The sequence below is a fragment of the Chenopodium quinoa genome, unplaced genomic scaffold (assembly GCF_001683475.1).
Source record: "Chenopodium quinoa cultivar QQ74 unplaced genomic scaffold, ASM168347v1, whole genome shotgun sequence".
Taxonomy (NCBI): Eukaryota; Viridiplantae; Streptophyta; class Magnoliopsida; order Caryophyllales; family Amaranthaceae; genus Chenopodium; species Chenopodium quinoa.
The window spans coordinates 859,319-874,677 of NW_018742244.1; the positions used below are offsets into that span (position 1 = coordinate 859,319).

The following is a 15,359-nucleotide window of genomic DNA, read 5'->3' on the forward strand; positions in this document are numbered from 1 at the left end:
GTGACACGTGAGGAGAGATAAGGGATTTTTTTTTTTTAAAAAAAAACATAAACATGCACCTATAATTATTTGACACTTGGCAATGCTATTTTTGTAAAAAGTAGGAGAGAAAAGAGGAGGATGAGAAAGAGGATCTTTAATTGATGTGGGGAAAATAGAGGATGAAAAATAGTTAAAAGGATGAAGTTAGTGGAAAGTGGGGTATATGAAAGAGAAAATGAGGTGTCAAAACAAAAAGAAAAGATAGAGTATATTAGAGGATGAGGATTGGGATGTTATTGCCCATGCTCTTAGTCCTTAACAATGTACGGAGTATTATGCTTGTACAACCGTACTACGGAATAGAAGCAATTTCATTGGTCATTTACTTTTTTTTTTTTTTTTTTTTTTTTTTGAGTACTTCCTAAAAAAAAAGAAAAGAAATACGTAACATTTGTTGTACTATACGTCTGTACTACTCTCACTCTATATACTATTATATTGGTATTTGTAATACTGTATGTATTACATATTGCTCCGTATAAAAAATTGCTCAACTAAGGGTCTGTTCTCATACGTTGAAATTCAGTTCAGTTCAGCTCCTATTTTCCTTCTCTTATAAAATATTCATATCAGTTCAGTTCAGCTCTTAATTTCCTTCTCTTATAAAATATTCATTTCAGTTTAGTTTAGTTTAGGGCCTATTTCGATTGATTGAACTCAGCTGAAATGAACTGAACTGAACTTATTAATTAGTGATTTTTAACTACGAATTAGTAATCTTTGATTATTTATTACTATACATATGTGTATATACAAATGTACATATTATTAATAATATTATTATTATTATTGTTATTATTATTATTAATTATTATTATTATTATTATTATTATTATTTATTGATTATTATTATTATTATTATTATTATTATTGTTATTGTTATTATTATTATTTATTGATGATTATTATTATTTATTGGTTATTATTATTTCAATTATTATTGTTATTATTATTTATTGATGATTATTATTATTATTTATTACTTATTTATTATTATTATTGTTGTTAATATTATTATTATTATTATTGTTGTTATTGTTATTATTATTATTATTATTATTATTATCATTATTGTTGTTATTGTCGTTGTAATAAGAGTTTAAAAGAATGAAATTTGGCTTTATATCATTAGCAATATCATTAGACGTAAATTAAAAGCTGAACTGAACTGAACTAAATTGAATTTCAACGAAAAAGAACATGCCCTTAGTTTAGCTGAATTCAATCAATGAGAACATATGCCCTAATTCTTCTAATAATGCAACTTAACACTTGTTGTCTTCTGACTCATAATTCCATAATTAAAAATTCAAAGCACATTGTTTTCCATTTTTGTACTCCATAATGACTACCGACGTATCAAAGAAATCATGACTTGATAAGTCCTAGACTCCTAGCGTCACCATCGTTACATCATTCAAATCATCATCATCACCAGAAGGCCAGGTTCCAAGAATAAATAAATTATTACTTATTTGTTAGGTTCTATTTTACTTGACTTATTTCATCTACCACACTTATCAACACGTAATTCCAACATTAATGTCTTAAAATCTTGATGAGTAAAAATTAGATATTGGTATACTATTTACTTAGATATTTTTTTTTAAAAAAAGTGATGCTAAAATTATGCTTTATCTTATATATAAATCACAAAAGATAGTTAAATAAGTGAAAATGAATAGTGCAAAAGTCACAATAATTCAAGTATAAAACGGCAAAGAAAATATAAATTAATAAAAAGAAAAATGAACAAAATTGATGCTAAAATTTCCCACCACATACTTTCATCGAATCAAGTTGGCATTTTTAGTTTGTCAGTATTAATAGAACAAGATATCCTAAAATGACATTAATTAATAGTATCAAGCTACCAACTAGAAAATTTAATTACCACTTTCATTTATTTATTTATTCTACTTTAAGATATGATTTTAAGAGTGTATATATATTAAGAGAATATAATGATTTTTTTAGAGAATATGATAGGTTTTTTTTTTTTTTTTTCATTCATTCATTTTAAAACACACTTAAAATTAGTCAAATTTTATGAGTAGAAAGAGAATAATTATTTATAGTGGACGAGATTGGCAAGCCCCATGAATAAATGAGAATATGGCCCTTTATTAAAAGGATGGACGGACCATGTAAATTCGTCTACTATCAACAAGTTTTGGTTTAGTGAAAAGTTTTACATTTCACGACCATGAAAGTGTGAAATCATAACTTAAGTCGTGTTGACTTATAAAAAGCTTAAACCTTTTTACTAATAAAAAAATATAAAAATAATAATAAATATTTATTTATTTATTTATTTATTTTAAAAAAGGGGACAATGTAGGTCCGTCAAATATTGGTTATTAGTCTATCAGCAACCTTATATTTCGGCATACTACCATAAATCCATTATATAAAGCAACCATGCCAACCAAGAAAGAAGATATAAAAAAAAATAGGAAGAATTTTCCTCTAAAATAAACAAATACTAGTAAAATAGTAAGAAAAAACAATGGAAATTCCAAAATGGCATACAACATTAGAGCAACTAATGCAAGAAGAAATAGAAAGAGATAGACAAAGTGTAAAGTCGTCGTCAAGATCAATAGATATTTTTCCTATCTCCATAATTAATTATGAGAGTAGTAGTAGGAGCATTAGGATTAATCCCGTGGAAGACGACGACGACGAACTCGATTTCGATGATCATAATAGGTTACATGACAACATAGTTTTCGTGTCGGGAAGAAAGGAATTGGTAGGAGAAGTAAGTAAAAATCCGGAAGCAGAAGCATGGCTTCCTATAACAGAATCAAGAAATGGAAATTTGTGTTTTTGCATCTTTCATTTGCTTTCTTCTGGCCTTGGACTTCAGTCTCTTGCTCTTCCTGTGGCTTTTACTACTCTTGGATGGTAATTACTAACTTTATATACTTCATTTTCTTTTTCTTTACCAAAATTACGAGTATGAAAAATATTTGTCTGAAATAAGTCGAAATAAGTTGAGCATAAGCATAGCATAACATTGTACTCAATTACTCATATATAGTTGGTTGTGTTTTTGCATCATTGCATGTTACACAAATTATGGCTTGAAATGGGCATGCAATTTGATGGTATATGGTGTGTACCATCACCTAATTAGATCCGTCCTAACATGATAATTACTACCTTTGTTTTATATTATTTGCAACGGATAGACATTTTTTACTCACACTTTATATCAAATCGTTAAAATAATATAAAATAGAGGTAGTAATTTTTTTTAAAAAAAAATAATAGAGGAATAATCGTCTCTTGGAATTGTTTCTACTGGGTTAGATACGAGTCTTTTCGTTTGCTTTACACTTTTTCATTGAAATATTAGTTATTTGATGGTTAGTGGCTGATTAAATATATTCCTAAAGTTTAAGCATTAGAAACATCCCTAACTTTACTTTTAATTTAAGTCTATTATTATGGGTATGGAATTTTGATCGATTAAACATTGAAAAACAAATTAAGCTTTTTGACACATTCAATTTCAGAGATACTATTTATAAATGCGTAAACAGTACAAGTTCATGGTATTTGGAATTTGGTTTCCTGTTTGACAAGAGCAGAGAAATCCTCGCCTGTTACCGTGTTACGATCTATTGAGTAATAACTTGCCTTTGGTTTACATTAATATTTGACCCAAAGTCAACCATAGTTTCCTCAATAGAATTACATGCACTTTTACCAGCGACCAAATTTATTGATCCATGCACATATTTCTACGGTTCTACCCTTACCAAATTAATGCAATGAAGTCATCCAATGAGTATGTCACATGAAAAAACCAAATGCCTGTAAATAAAAAATTTATATATCCAGGCAGTCAAAGTAAACATAACGTAATTAATAGAGTATCTAAATCGATCATGGGTTTCAACCAATAATTTAAGATTTTGGTTGAAATAATCCTTTAATATGGTATCGGAGCAAGTGTGACACAAGATCAATAGTTCGAATCTTATAAGAGAAATTATTTTTTTTGACAATTTTTTCTAAATTAATTTGTCTTCAGGGCTTGGGGAATCACATGGTTGTCAATTGCATTCATATGGCAACTTTACACCATATGGCTTCTTACCCAACTGCATGAATCCCCATCCGGCTTTCGCTATAGCCGATACCTCCAATTGGCTATGGCCGCATTTGGTTAGTTCATTCCTCATTTCCCCGTTATCATATTCCCTCCGTCTTTAAATAATATACCACATTTCTATTTTATATCGTAATAGTATAAAGTAATAGTTGATATGATGGAGAGTAATTTATAACTAAATTTTGTTTTTATTATTTTGTATGTGAATGAAGGTCCTAAGCTGGGGAAATTGCTAGCTCTATTACCAGTAATGTACCTGTCAGGAGGAACATGTGTTACACTTCTTATAACTGGTGGTGGCACAATGCAACATTTATATCACATATTATGTGAAAATGACAATATTTGTCATGCAAAATCACTAACTACTGTAGAATGGTACATGGTATTCATATGTTTGGCCATTGTTATAGCCCAACTTCCTAACTTGAACTCAGTGGCTTGGGTGTCACTAGTTAGCGCGATTTCAGCTGTAGTTTACTGCACTATTATCTGGATCATGTCTATCAGCAATGGTAGACCTTCAGGAACAAAATACAGCCTTTCTGCAAGGGGTTTGGAATCGGAAATGAAATCATTTACAAATGTTCTTTCTGCTCTTGGGATTATTGCCTTTTCTTTCAGAGGTCATAATCTTGTGCTTGAGATTCAGGTATGAATTGTGAGCAATATGTCCTGGTTTTTATATTTCAATAATATTAATGTTACTGTTTCTTAGACTCATTACTTCATTAGTCATCTGTCCTTAAATAATAGGACACGTGTATATATATATATATATATATATATATATATATATATATATATATATATATATATATATATATATATATATATATATATATATATATATATACTTTACAAGTCCGTATTGTACTTATTATCTATCTAACTTCCATTAAGTCAATATGCATACTTTATATTACTCCGTACTTCCACTATAATAAACTCATGATGAAGTTTACAAATTAATGTAACGATTGTGATGTTTCAGGGAACACTTCCACCAAGTTTAAAAGATCCAACCCACAAAATAATGTGGAAAGGAGTGAAAATAACATATGCATTGATAGCATTGTGTCTTTTTCCCTTAGCAATTGGTGGATATTGGGCATATGGAACCTTGGTAATTAACTATGCACTTGTTAACTTTACTAAAAATTTAAATTTTCTCAAAAAAAAAATAAAAAACAATGTTTTAATAGCATATTTGTATTTCAGATGCCAAATACAGGGATGTTGAAAGCATTTGCACAATTTCATGGAAATCACAGCTCAAGGTTGAAGCTAGCCTTAATATACTTCTTCCTCATCATAAACAGCTTGTGTTCATTTCAAGTTTACGCGATGCCAGTTTTTGACAACTTTGAGTTACGCTATGTGAGCATACAGAAAAAGCCCTGCACCTGGTGGATAAGAGCAGGGTTAAGGGTATTTTTCGGAGGGCTGGTTTTTTTCATAGCAGTTGCTGTTCCTTTCTTGCCCGTCCTAGCACCACTAATCGGAGGGATTGCACTGCCAGTTACCTTTGCCTACCCGTGTTTCATGTGGATTATTATCAAGAAACCAAGTAAATTCAGCACAATGTGGTTTCTTAACTTGGTTCTAGGCAGTTTAGGCATTCTGTTAAGCGTATTATTAATCGTTGCAGCTATATATAATCTTGTAACCAAGGGCCTTTCTGCCAATTTTTTCCATCCTAAACCATAATAGTCAAAGAGAAATTGTAACATACATTTAACTTTGATTAAAATTTTCTATCAAAATCTTTCATAGTTGAATGATGTAGTACTGTATTATATAGAACTTAGTACTGAAACTATTATAAACAAGAAAGATCTAGGAACTTGAAGCATTGTATCCTCCTTTCAAGGTCATTTTTACATACCCAGTATGTCCTGTATTCTCAATCTCAAGGCCACACCAAATCAGCAGCAGGCACATGGGTTAACTTAATACGCTGCAGACTCGCCAAACCGACCATTCAAGCTTAACTTTGGTCGATGGACCGACATTTTAGCAGATTCATCCCCTCTCACAAAACATCAGGCAAACAATGCAAAAAAATATTCACTACTTGGATTTTGCACAAAAATAAATGCAGAAATTTTAATTACTTAATTTGTAAGATCAAGTGCCAAGCTAAGTAGTTTAACTTGTCATCAGGTGATCCTCTTCTTCTATAAAAGGCCAACCAATTACAAAGTATAATCACCAACAAAAAAAATTACATTCATCTCAAAAGAAAAAATCCCAAGTATAATCTCTATTACAACTGCATAATAAGCTTAGAATAACTTTGTTTCGGGTTTATTATTACCAACCAGCAGTATGTCAGACCAATTTGAAAATGAGACCACTGAGGTCAATGCTAAGGATCGCGGTCTCTTTGATTGCTTTGGAAAGAAGGAAGAGAACCCAAAAGAGAAGGTAGACAAGGCAGAGGAAGAAAAGGTCTATCTAAACAGTAGCAGCTCTAGCTCGGTAAGAACTTTACTATGTTGGAAATAAATTTTCATTATGCAAAGATTCATTTTAACAGAATGATCTAACTGTTCTTATTTGTAACATGGAATCTTATAGTCGGAGGAAGAAGTGGAGGAAGATGGAGTGAAAATAAAGAGGAAGAAGAAGAAGAAGGGCCTAACAGACAAGATCAAGGAAAAGCTACCAGGTCACAAAGATGAAGCTGCTGCCATTCCAGTAAGTGATTACGATAACCATCATCAGCCTACAACTGTAACTGCAGAGGCAACACACCCGGAGGAAAAGAAGGGTTTTCTTGAAATGATCAAAGAGAAGTTGCCGGGGCATCACAAGGATGACGCTGTTGCAGCTGCACCAGCTTCTGCGGCTTCTCAACCTCCAGTTGTGGCTCACTGTGGGTCTGATGGGCAATGTGGGGGGTCACATGAAGCCCAGGAGAAGAAAGGATTCTTAGAGAAGATCAAAGATAAGCTTCCCGGTGGACATAAGGATAGCGAAGAAGTCAAGAAAGACCATTAGTTGATCATCCTCTTGGTACTTTGCTGGTACTAATGTATTATTGTTATGTCCTAGTGTCAGTTAAGTGTTAAGCTTTAGTATTCTGCAATTTCAATATTTTCCCAGCTTTGTGTAATTTGGTTTCACTGTTTTATATCGTTAGGTCTTTCTTTTGAATTCCAGCTTCAGCCATTGTATTTTCCCCTTGCAAACCCTGTATTCTCTGAGTTTTTCAATGCTTGAGATTATGATTTTACTTATTTCCATTTTCTAAGGTGTGTATAAAATTTGGCAAAAACTCTCACATCAAACATCAAATAACCTGATGCACCGTGTTGTATCTTTAAGAATCAGATATGAGTGGACTCTTAGACACTTATTTTGGACCAAAAACATACGTAGTAATGTAGTATGATGCACTTCATATTATGAAATGTTCTAAAACATGCAGAACGCAATTTTGCCAACAACACAAAATTTGGAGGTTCTGATGCTAGAATTTCCATGTCCATAAGAGAAACTTGGGGAAGAGGCGGTATACCAGGTCCTGTAGTAACCAAACCTAAATAAACTCCTAGGAAAACATTTAACCACTTAAAGGTACTACAACAAATTTGATTGAAGAAAAGGAATTCCCACCTTAGTAATAGTAGCAGAATCTGAATAATTTAGCTCATTTCAAAATAGACCGGTTTGTTGAGCTTTGAAATTATGTAGCAACCATTGGATTCCAAAAGCAGGTCTCTGAGGCTCTGGAACAAAACAGAATGAGATTGAAGACGAGTCTGATCGTTCAAATCCATGGTTTCCTCCAAAACCTTATAAACAAAGCAATTGTTCAGCCAGTATGGACTGCATGACTGCTACTCAAATCTTTTTTCTTAGGAGGGGCAACAACCTGATGTTCCCTTTCTATACTTTGAGAGTGGCAGATCTGGACACGGCTAGGACAGGCCGTGGCCAACTTATCAGTCCCATTTTGGCCAGGGGCATCAGTCATCAAGCCTGGCTGCCATTGAGCCAACCCAAACCCGAAAAAATGAACTGGCCAAATCAGGTAGAAAACAAAACCAGCCAAAAAATTCTGCTCAAATAAGGCCAGGCCATACTGAAAACTCTACTTGCATAAGAAGTATACTGATGCTCATCTACAAAAAGATGCAACTAAAATATCTCAAGGATCCAATGATCCAAATACTCAATCCAATAGGCAATAACATATGCTTTCAGCAATGTCATATAATTCCTTGAAAACAAAGCTTTGTTTAAGTACAATCCCAAAACCAACAACAAAAAAAAGTTAGTATATACTTTCTCTTCCTAAGCTACAAACCAAATGATCAGCAAACTTTGAGCTTAGTTAATCATATAAATGATGGCTTTTGCCAACATTAAATCTAGTCTTAATTCCTGATCTGCTGTTAATGTTTTCATAACTATAGGCTCGAACTAACATTCACTCATTGAAAACACAGGAATGTAACAGATTCTTGGGTTTGCCAAGACGGGTGCTATCTAACGTGACAGGGCATCTGATATGCTTATAGAACTTGGACTTAACCAGTCTCCCTAGAATGTAAGCCCTTGATCGCAGAGTAAATGTTAAATTCAACCCGACATTCACTTTTTTGTCATGCAAGTTGTTACCTTTCATTGCATCGGATACAACTGACATTCCACCATAGAGAGGGATCTGATGTCCATGCACAACTGTAGTTATGTTGGAATGACTCTTCCTTTTCTGGTAGAACTTCTTCATCTAAAAAATTCATATTCAGTTTAGCATCAATTCAACAACTAAACAAAAGCAAGTCAAGAATACCTCCCACAACATCAATCCGAAATTAAATTAATCACAAAAGTATATTGTTCCAAGGAAATCAACATAGATGTATCACCATTAGGCCTTCTTAAATTTTTTCCTTGGGAAGTATACTAAAATTTTATCAATACTCAATTTCCCATTTACAAGGGCATACACTACAAAAATGATAGTATTACCTCGAAACACATAAATATAGACTCAATCTTCAAGGTTTGTCTAAGAATATGAAGGATGTTCACATGTATATTATTTAATACATCCTCATCAAAAATCAGCCTTCCTTAGCTGTGAAACTTGAGTTACAACTATGGACGATTTTACAGTAGTCGTTTGAAAAATGACTATCGTATTATAAACTTTATAATCATGAAAACATTATGGTAGTCATATTTCAAATGACTACTGTAAAATTTTCATACAACTATGGAAACAAAACCGGTGCAATTTCGAAATTTTTTTACACTACTGAAGAAGTCCAAGGTCACAGTCTCACAGCTAATAGTGAAGAAGCTTGCTTCAAAATTGAAGAAACATGCAACCATACCCAATTACTCATAACCAAGCCATCACATTAAACATGACATTGACATATATCTATACAACACAAGGCCCTAGTATCTATACAATTAGACTATTAAATTGCAATTAATTCCTTAACCCTATGGATCACAAAAGTCAAACAATAAGCCAACAAGCATATTTAGGAAGTAATGCTTATGCATAGGGCAACTAATCAATACATTCAAACATGTGATAAAGATACTAGAATACTTGGTATGTTCACATCGACGCAATGGCTAATATGTTAGTCACCTAACGAGTACTCGTGAATGAGGACAAATACCTGACCAGAAGCAACTTTGAGTTGATAGTAGTAGAGTTCAAAAGGGGTGGAAGTGACGTGGACTCCAAAAAATGTGGCGGGATTCTTGTAAGAAATCCTGACCGTCGAATTAAGAGACAGCATATCTGTCGGAACTCCTGTGCCGTCCATTCCTGCTTGTATTGTGTAATCCAGGAACACCATGTTCTACATTATTTCAAACAGAATTAATAAATAATTCATTAGTCTTCAAATTTTGAGTATTTTACCAAAAAAACATTCTTTCAAAAAATGATTTTTAAAAAATGTTTCCGTTTAATCCATGACATGAGCATGTGGGAAAAAGAGTCAAACCCATGAGGTCATGTGGTGGGCCTAATAAGTGCGAGTTCTCATAGGACGAGACACCGAGTTAACTCAGTGAACTCGAACCTAAAAAAAAAGAACTCGGTTGTTGTATTCTGACTAAAACAAATTAAAAGAGCCCAACTTTAAACGAAAGTGATCAGTGTCCTGCAACTGGTGGGTGCTAGTGTGCTACTACGTCTGTAACTTCCCTTAAAGCAATGAAATTATATGCGGAAATGACTAGTTTAACCCTCAATAATCCTTCCAAACAAAATCATCACAATAGCTCACGAGTTGACTCAGTGAGTCTCACATGTTTGACTTAGTCAACCCCCTCATCATACTAACCAAAAAAAATAACCACAAAATATGGAAAAAAAAAAAAAAAAAGAAAATTAATTCAAATTCCCAAGGTTTCACTTTTCAGAACTACCCATGCTCCTACGATAGACTTTAGGTGTCTTGCCAATGTCACATTTAATTCATCCATTTTTGCAGTAGTTCCATTTCATATTATAACTTCCGTTAATGTCACATTTAATTCATCCATTTTTGCAGTAGTTCCATTTCATATTATAACTTCCGCAACAAAGGAATATTTGGTAGTTGATAGTCTTGATACATTTTTATTTATTTCTCTATGTATGAAAATTTTAATTGATACATTTTATAATGAAATGTGATTTTATTAGAATCATTTTACACGTACTCACTGATTTTTTATAAAAAGATACAATAATTTACGTGTGATTCATTAAATCAAAACCAAATTAGAAAATTTGCTTATTTGTTTTGTTCAACTTATATAATTAAAAGAGAAATATTCAACTAAAAAAAAGGAGAAGTACATTCAATATGTACAAGACCCATTGCAATTTGCAAAATAAAAAAACATTAGGTTAATGAAACCATCGAGTTGACTCAGTGAGTCATCCGAGTCAAAATCAAGAAAACAGGGGATATGCAGAAACAGAGGAATTTAGAAAGAAAGACTGACCTTGACGAGAATATGAGGGTGAAAAGACTTAGCAGCCCCCCAAAGAATCAAAGAAAACACACTAAACAACCCAATAAACGAAACCATAAAACACCCCACATAAAACCTCCAACTGGGCCCACCATCCTCCTCATCTTCCTCCTCCTCACAATCTCTCTCCTCATCGCCGGCGCCGCCGTAATCCAACCGGAGTCCGCCGTAAATCCGGCGCCACCCACTTCCGGCACGGCGGTGATAATGCTGTTTAAGGGAAGTAGAAGAGAACAGTCTAGAAGTAGAAGATTCTCGAGAATGGTGAATTGGAGAACAATGGTAGTTTCTTGTAGGAGAAGTAGGGGGGCTTAGTGTTGCGTAAGATAGTTTGTCGAGGTCTTGTTGTGAATAAGATGGACTTTCAACGTAGTAGACTGCTCTTCTTGAGGGTGATCTTGGTGGGCTTACTGTTGCCATGCTTGTTACATCTGAATCTGTTTTCGCATGCATTTTTTTTAGAAATTATTTGGTGGGTTTTTGTTTGATAATTGTTGAAGATGATGCAAGAATGAAGGAAAATGGAAGAGAGGATTATAAATGTAAGAGAGAGAAGTGTGTTTTAACTGTTCCTAGATATAGGATGGTATTTGGGGGAACAATTATGGATGGTTTAATGCCTCTGCTACAATCTGCTTTTTATGTTATTATTTTTATTATTATATTATTAATTACTCGTATTATTTTACCCCTCTATCTCAAATTACTTGATTTTTACTTGTTTAAGATTTTATGCAAGTGAAATGAGTAAATGAAAAAAATGAGCAAGAGAGTTTGGAACTTAACTCGAGAAAAATAAAAAGGTTTCTATAAATGTAGATAGGACTAGAGGTGTTAAAACCCCGTTGGACCTGACTCAATTTGAAACTGATTTGAAAAATATTTGATTTAGATTTGGATCCGTATTAACTATTGACACATTAATTTAACATGACTCAAGTTTAAAAAGAGACCTGACTCAATCTTATCGAACATGATTCGAATATTTAAATCGACACCTTTAGATAGGATAAGTAAATTTGGTATTTTGGAGAAAAAAGAGACTATAGTAAAATAGGATGGATGATTAGGTGAATTGGACAATAGGAATTGAAGAGGGTGATTGGAGAGGGTAAATGGGGTGTTGTGATCAGAGTTCTTCTTTTATGTTAACAATGTCTGCTGGAATTTAGTAGCAGTTTTGGTTAAATGGTTTGGTGTTTGTTTGTATGTATGTAAATTTTGGTTTTGGTTGTTGCTCATTTTTGGCATTCTACGCGCTTTGTTTCTTACTAGTAGTAGTTAGTTTCCCTGTAAAACTAATGTCCGTGACAAATGACATTAACTAAACAAATAAAAAAACAATAAAAATGCAAAATCTTGAGAGCTGATTTGATGTTTTGATATCTTTAGTTACTGATTTGAGATCAATTCATTTGTTAAATATGAATTTTAATTCATACTTTAATTATATGGATCATGGAAATATGGAATCAAAGAATAATCTTCAATTTGAAGGAATTGTAGGTACCTAGAGATTATAAACTTATGTATAGTTCTAACTTAATAATGGATGTGATTTTGGATAGGATTTTGTACAGCAACAAACAGCTTTCTGTTTCCTTCTTCAAAATTTCAAATACATAGGTTCTTTTTATTTGCAAAATTAATCTCCGTGATAAACAATTTCATTCATTACGTATTGATTTTACTTAAAATCACTATTTCAAATAGCAGTTTACACTGTCTTACACGTTCATCACGAAGATAAACTTGTATGTTCTCATTTTAGGCTAGCTCCTTAGCTAGTAGTGATTGAATATTCATTAATGTATGAAAGCAATTTTGCATAAAAGTTTAATAGACTAGCTCTTGACAGTCTGGCACCATCTTTCTGATAAGCCTGGACCAAAAACTTGAATGCTGTGGCCCATGGATCAGGTGTGTTGGTGGACCACTGATAAGTAGTTTATTGGGGTTTGGGTTTCTGAGTTTGATGTACACTACTCATACTGGGCCCTATTAGTTTTGGGGGCCCAAATCGTACGGATTGAAGTCCTTCTTATATTAAGTTGGATTCGAGTGAGTATATATTGTACATAACAGTCCAAGTAAGTAACAGCAACTTTTGCTTTGATTTGGAGAGCAAAGAGAATTATTAATTGTCACAAATAAATGCAACATTGTACGTGCATTACCGTAGGCCCTTTGGGCTTTAATAGAAGTTTGACATTAAGTTTAGGCCCAGGATAGTTATATATACAGAGTACAATATACAAAGTACATATCATAATCGATTTTCTTCGACAAACTAAGTACCAAACAAAGGTGGCGAAGTGGTCAGGGAAGAGCACCCTTCCTTGACACAGGCAACAGAATGTGCACTTTATACGAAGTAGAGCTGTTAAATTGGTGTGCGAGTGAAAATCAGTTGAATTTTAAGGAACATTGAAATAAGTTCAGTTCAGTTTAGCTCAATAGATATAAACATGCCTTATATCCTAACCATCCCCCACTCCTTGATCCTAAAATATCAAATTCTATTTACTTTTGAATCAAAAAATGTAAGTTTGACTTGGGCGGGCCTATCTCGATTGGATAGACTTGCCATCAAGATCCCTTCGAAGATCATAATCCCCAAAAAAATCACTTAGAATAATTAAATATGAGAATTTGCAAATAGTTTCAATTTTATCAGATGTCACTTAAGAGACGAGAATTTGCAAATAGTTTATGAGCATGTCTATCAATAAGTTAATTAATTCATGAACTAATGTAGATTTTAGAACATTCAATTAAAAGGGAATGAGAGAAATACGTACTATGCACTTTATAACAAAAATTAATTAAATATAATGATCAAACAATCCTAGGGAAAATTTTTGTATACACCCGGTTTTCAGTAATTTACTGAACATCGGGTACACTTTTGTCATATTTAGTGTCACTTTTGTCATATTTAGTGTCACTTTTGTCAAATTTATCAATGCAGCATAAATAACTTTTATACATGTCAGGATAACTTTTGTGCGTTTTAGTGTAACTTTTGCACATTTTATTGTCACTTTATACCGGATGTTCAGTAATTTACCGAACATCCGTTTTATTTAAAAGTTTGTCCAATCCTAATTACAATACTTTGAGCATATATATTTATCTATACCTTAGGATTATTAACAAAGATGATTAAATATAACGCGTTAATAATAAGACGAATAATCAAAAGTTGTAAGTGAGTGAAGTGATTTCCAGTGGAGTGGAGAGAATGAAATGATGATAAAAATGGACAGGAAATGAGCTGGAAATTAATAAAAAGCAAAATAGACGCACATGAATACCGGGTATTACGACAATAATCACGGAAGCCCATTTAATTTACCAAACAATTAGAGGCTGACCGACCCACTTCACTATAGCCTCACTACACGGTTCCGCCCACAAAATTTACTGCATTTCTCCCATTTATTTTACTCATACTCTAAAATTCTATACCTTTTTTTTTTCTTTTTTTTTTTTACCCGATCTAATCTTACACAGGTCAATCTAATTCAGATTAGCAAGCAAGATATCTTAAGAAGGGAAAAAAGTTGGGAGAGTCCCGACTCCCAAAGTGCCCATTATTGAGTAATACCACTAGACTAATTATTACTTGACACATCTATCTGGTTGATGGATTCGGGTTGACAAGTAATATCCTATTTACAACTACGAGCACAATTTTATCCCACAACCTTTTGAATAACAACATCTACCAGGTCTAACCTGTTTAGACCTTTGTTTTTCATAAGCAATGCCACAAATGATTTCATGAGTACATAATTATAATTTATAAACCTTGTTATATTTAACTTTAACTTATTTTTCAAAGAAAATGTAAAATTCAATAACAAACTATAAGAGTACCAAGGTAGGGTCTGTTCACTTCAGCTTAATTTCAGCTCAGTCCAGTTCAATTCAGCTCTAATCAATTCAATTCAGTTCAGTTCAGTTCAACTCCTAATTTCTTTTCTCTCATAAAATATTCATTTCAGCTATATTTTGTTCAGTTAAGTTCAGCTCCACTACAATCAGTTCAGTTCAGTAAATGTGAACAGACTCGTACTCCATATTACATTTTGAGTGATTTATTACTTCGTATTATTATGATGGAACTGCTAGCTAAATTATCTACATTAGTAATTTAATCAGTCATTTAATTTATTCT

At 32.7% G+C, this 15,359-nt stretch overlaps 3 protein-coding genes across 3 annotated transcripts; 2 read left to right on the forward strand and 1 right to left on the reverse strand.

The window, feature by feature from the left end:
• The first annotated feature begins 2,429 nt into the window (after positions 1 to 2,429).
• On the forward strand, positions 2,430 to 6,018 carry LOC110738686 (lysine histidine transporter-like 8). Its single transcript, XM_021919089.1, has 5 exons — positions 2,430 to 2,952; positions 4,088 to 4,221; positions 4,381 to 4,820; positions 5,163 to 5,294; positions 5,390 to 6,018. The coding sequence occupies exons 1-5, from the start codon at positions 2,552 to 2,554 to the stop codon at positions 5,876 to 5,878; spliced, it is 1,596 nt and encodes a 531-aa protein (XP_021774781.1). The 5' UTR covers positions 2,430 to 2,551; the 3' UTR covers positions 5,879 to 6,018.
• Positions 6,019 to 6,369: 351 nt separating this feature from the next.
• On the forward strand, positions 6,370 to 7,423 carry LOC110738694 (dehydrin COR410-like). The gene is made up of 2 exons (XM_021919101.1): positions 6,370 to 6,652; positions 6,752 to 7,423. The coding sequence occupies exons 1-2, from the start codon at positions 6,500 to 6,502 to the stop codon at positions 7,172 to 7,174; spliced, it is 576 nt and encodes a 191-aa protein (XP_021774793.1). The 5' UTR covers positions 6,370 to 6,499; the 3' UTR covers positions 7,175 to 7,423.
• A 900-nt stretch (positions 7,424 to 8,323) lies between these two features.
• On the reverse strand, positions 8,324 to 11,972 carry LOC110738702. The gene is made up of 3 exons (XM_021919111.1): positions 11,147 to 11,972; positions 9,823 to 10,008; positions 8,324 to 8,912 (listed from the first exon to the last, which is right to left on the reverse strand). The coding sequence occupies exons 1-3, from the start codon at positions 11,627 to 11,629 to the stop codon at positions 8,610 to 8,612; spliced, it is 972 nt and encodes a 323-aa protein (XP_021774803.1). The 5' UTR covers positions 11,630 to 11,972; the 3' UTR covers positions 8,324 to 8,609.
• Positions 11,973 to 15,359: the final 3,387 nt, after the last annotated feature.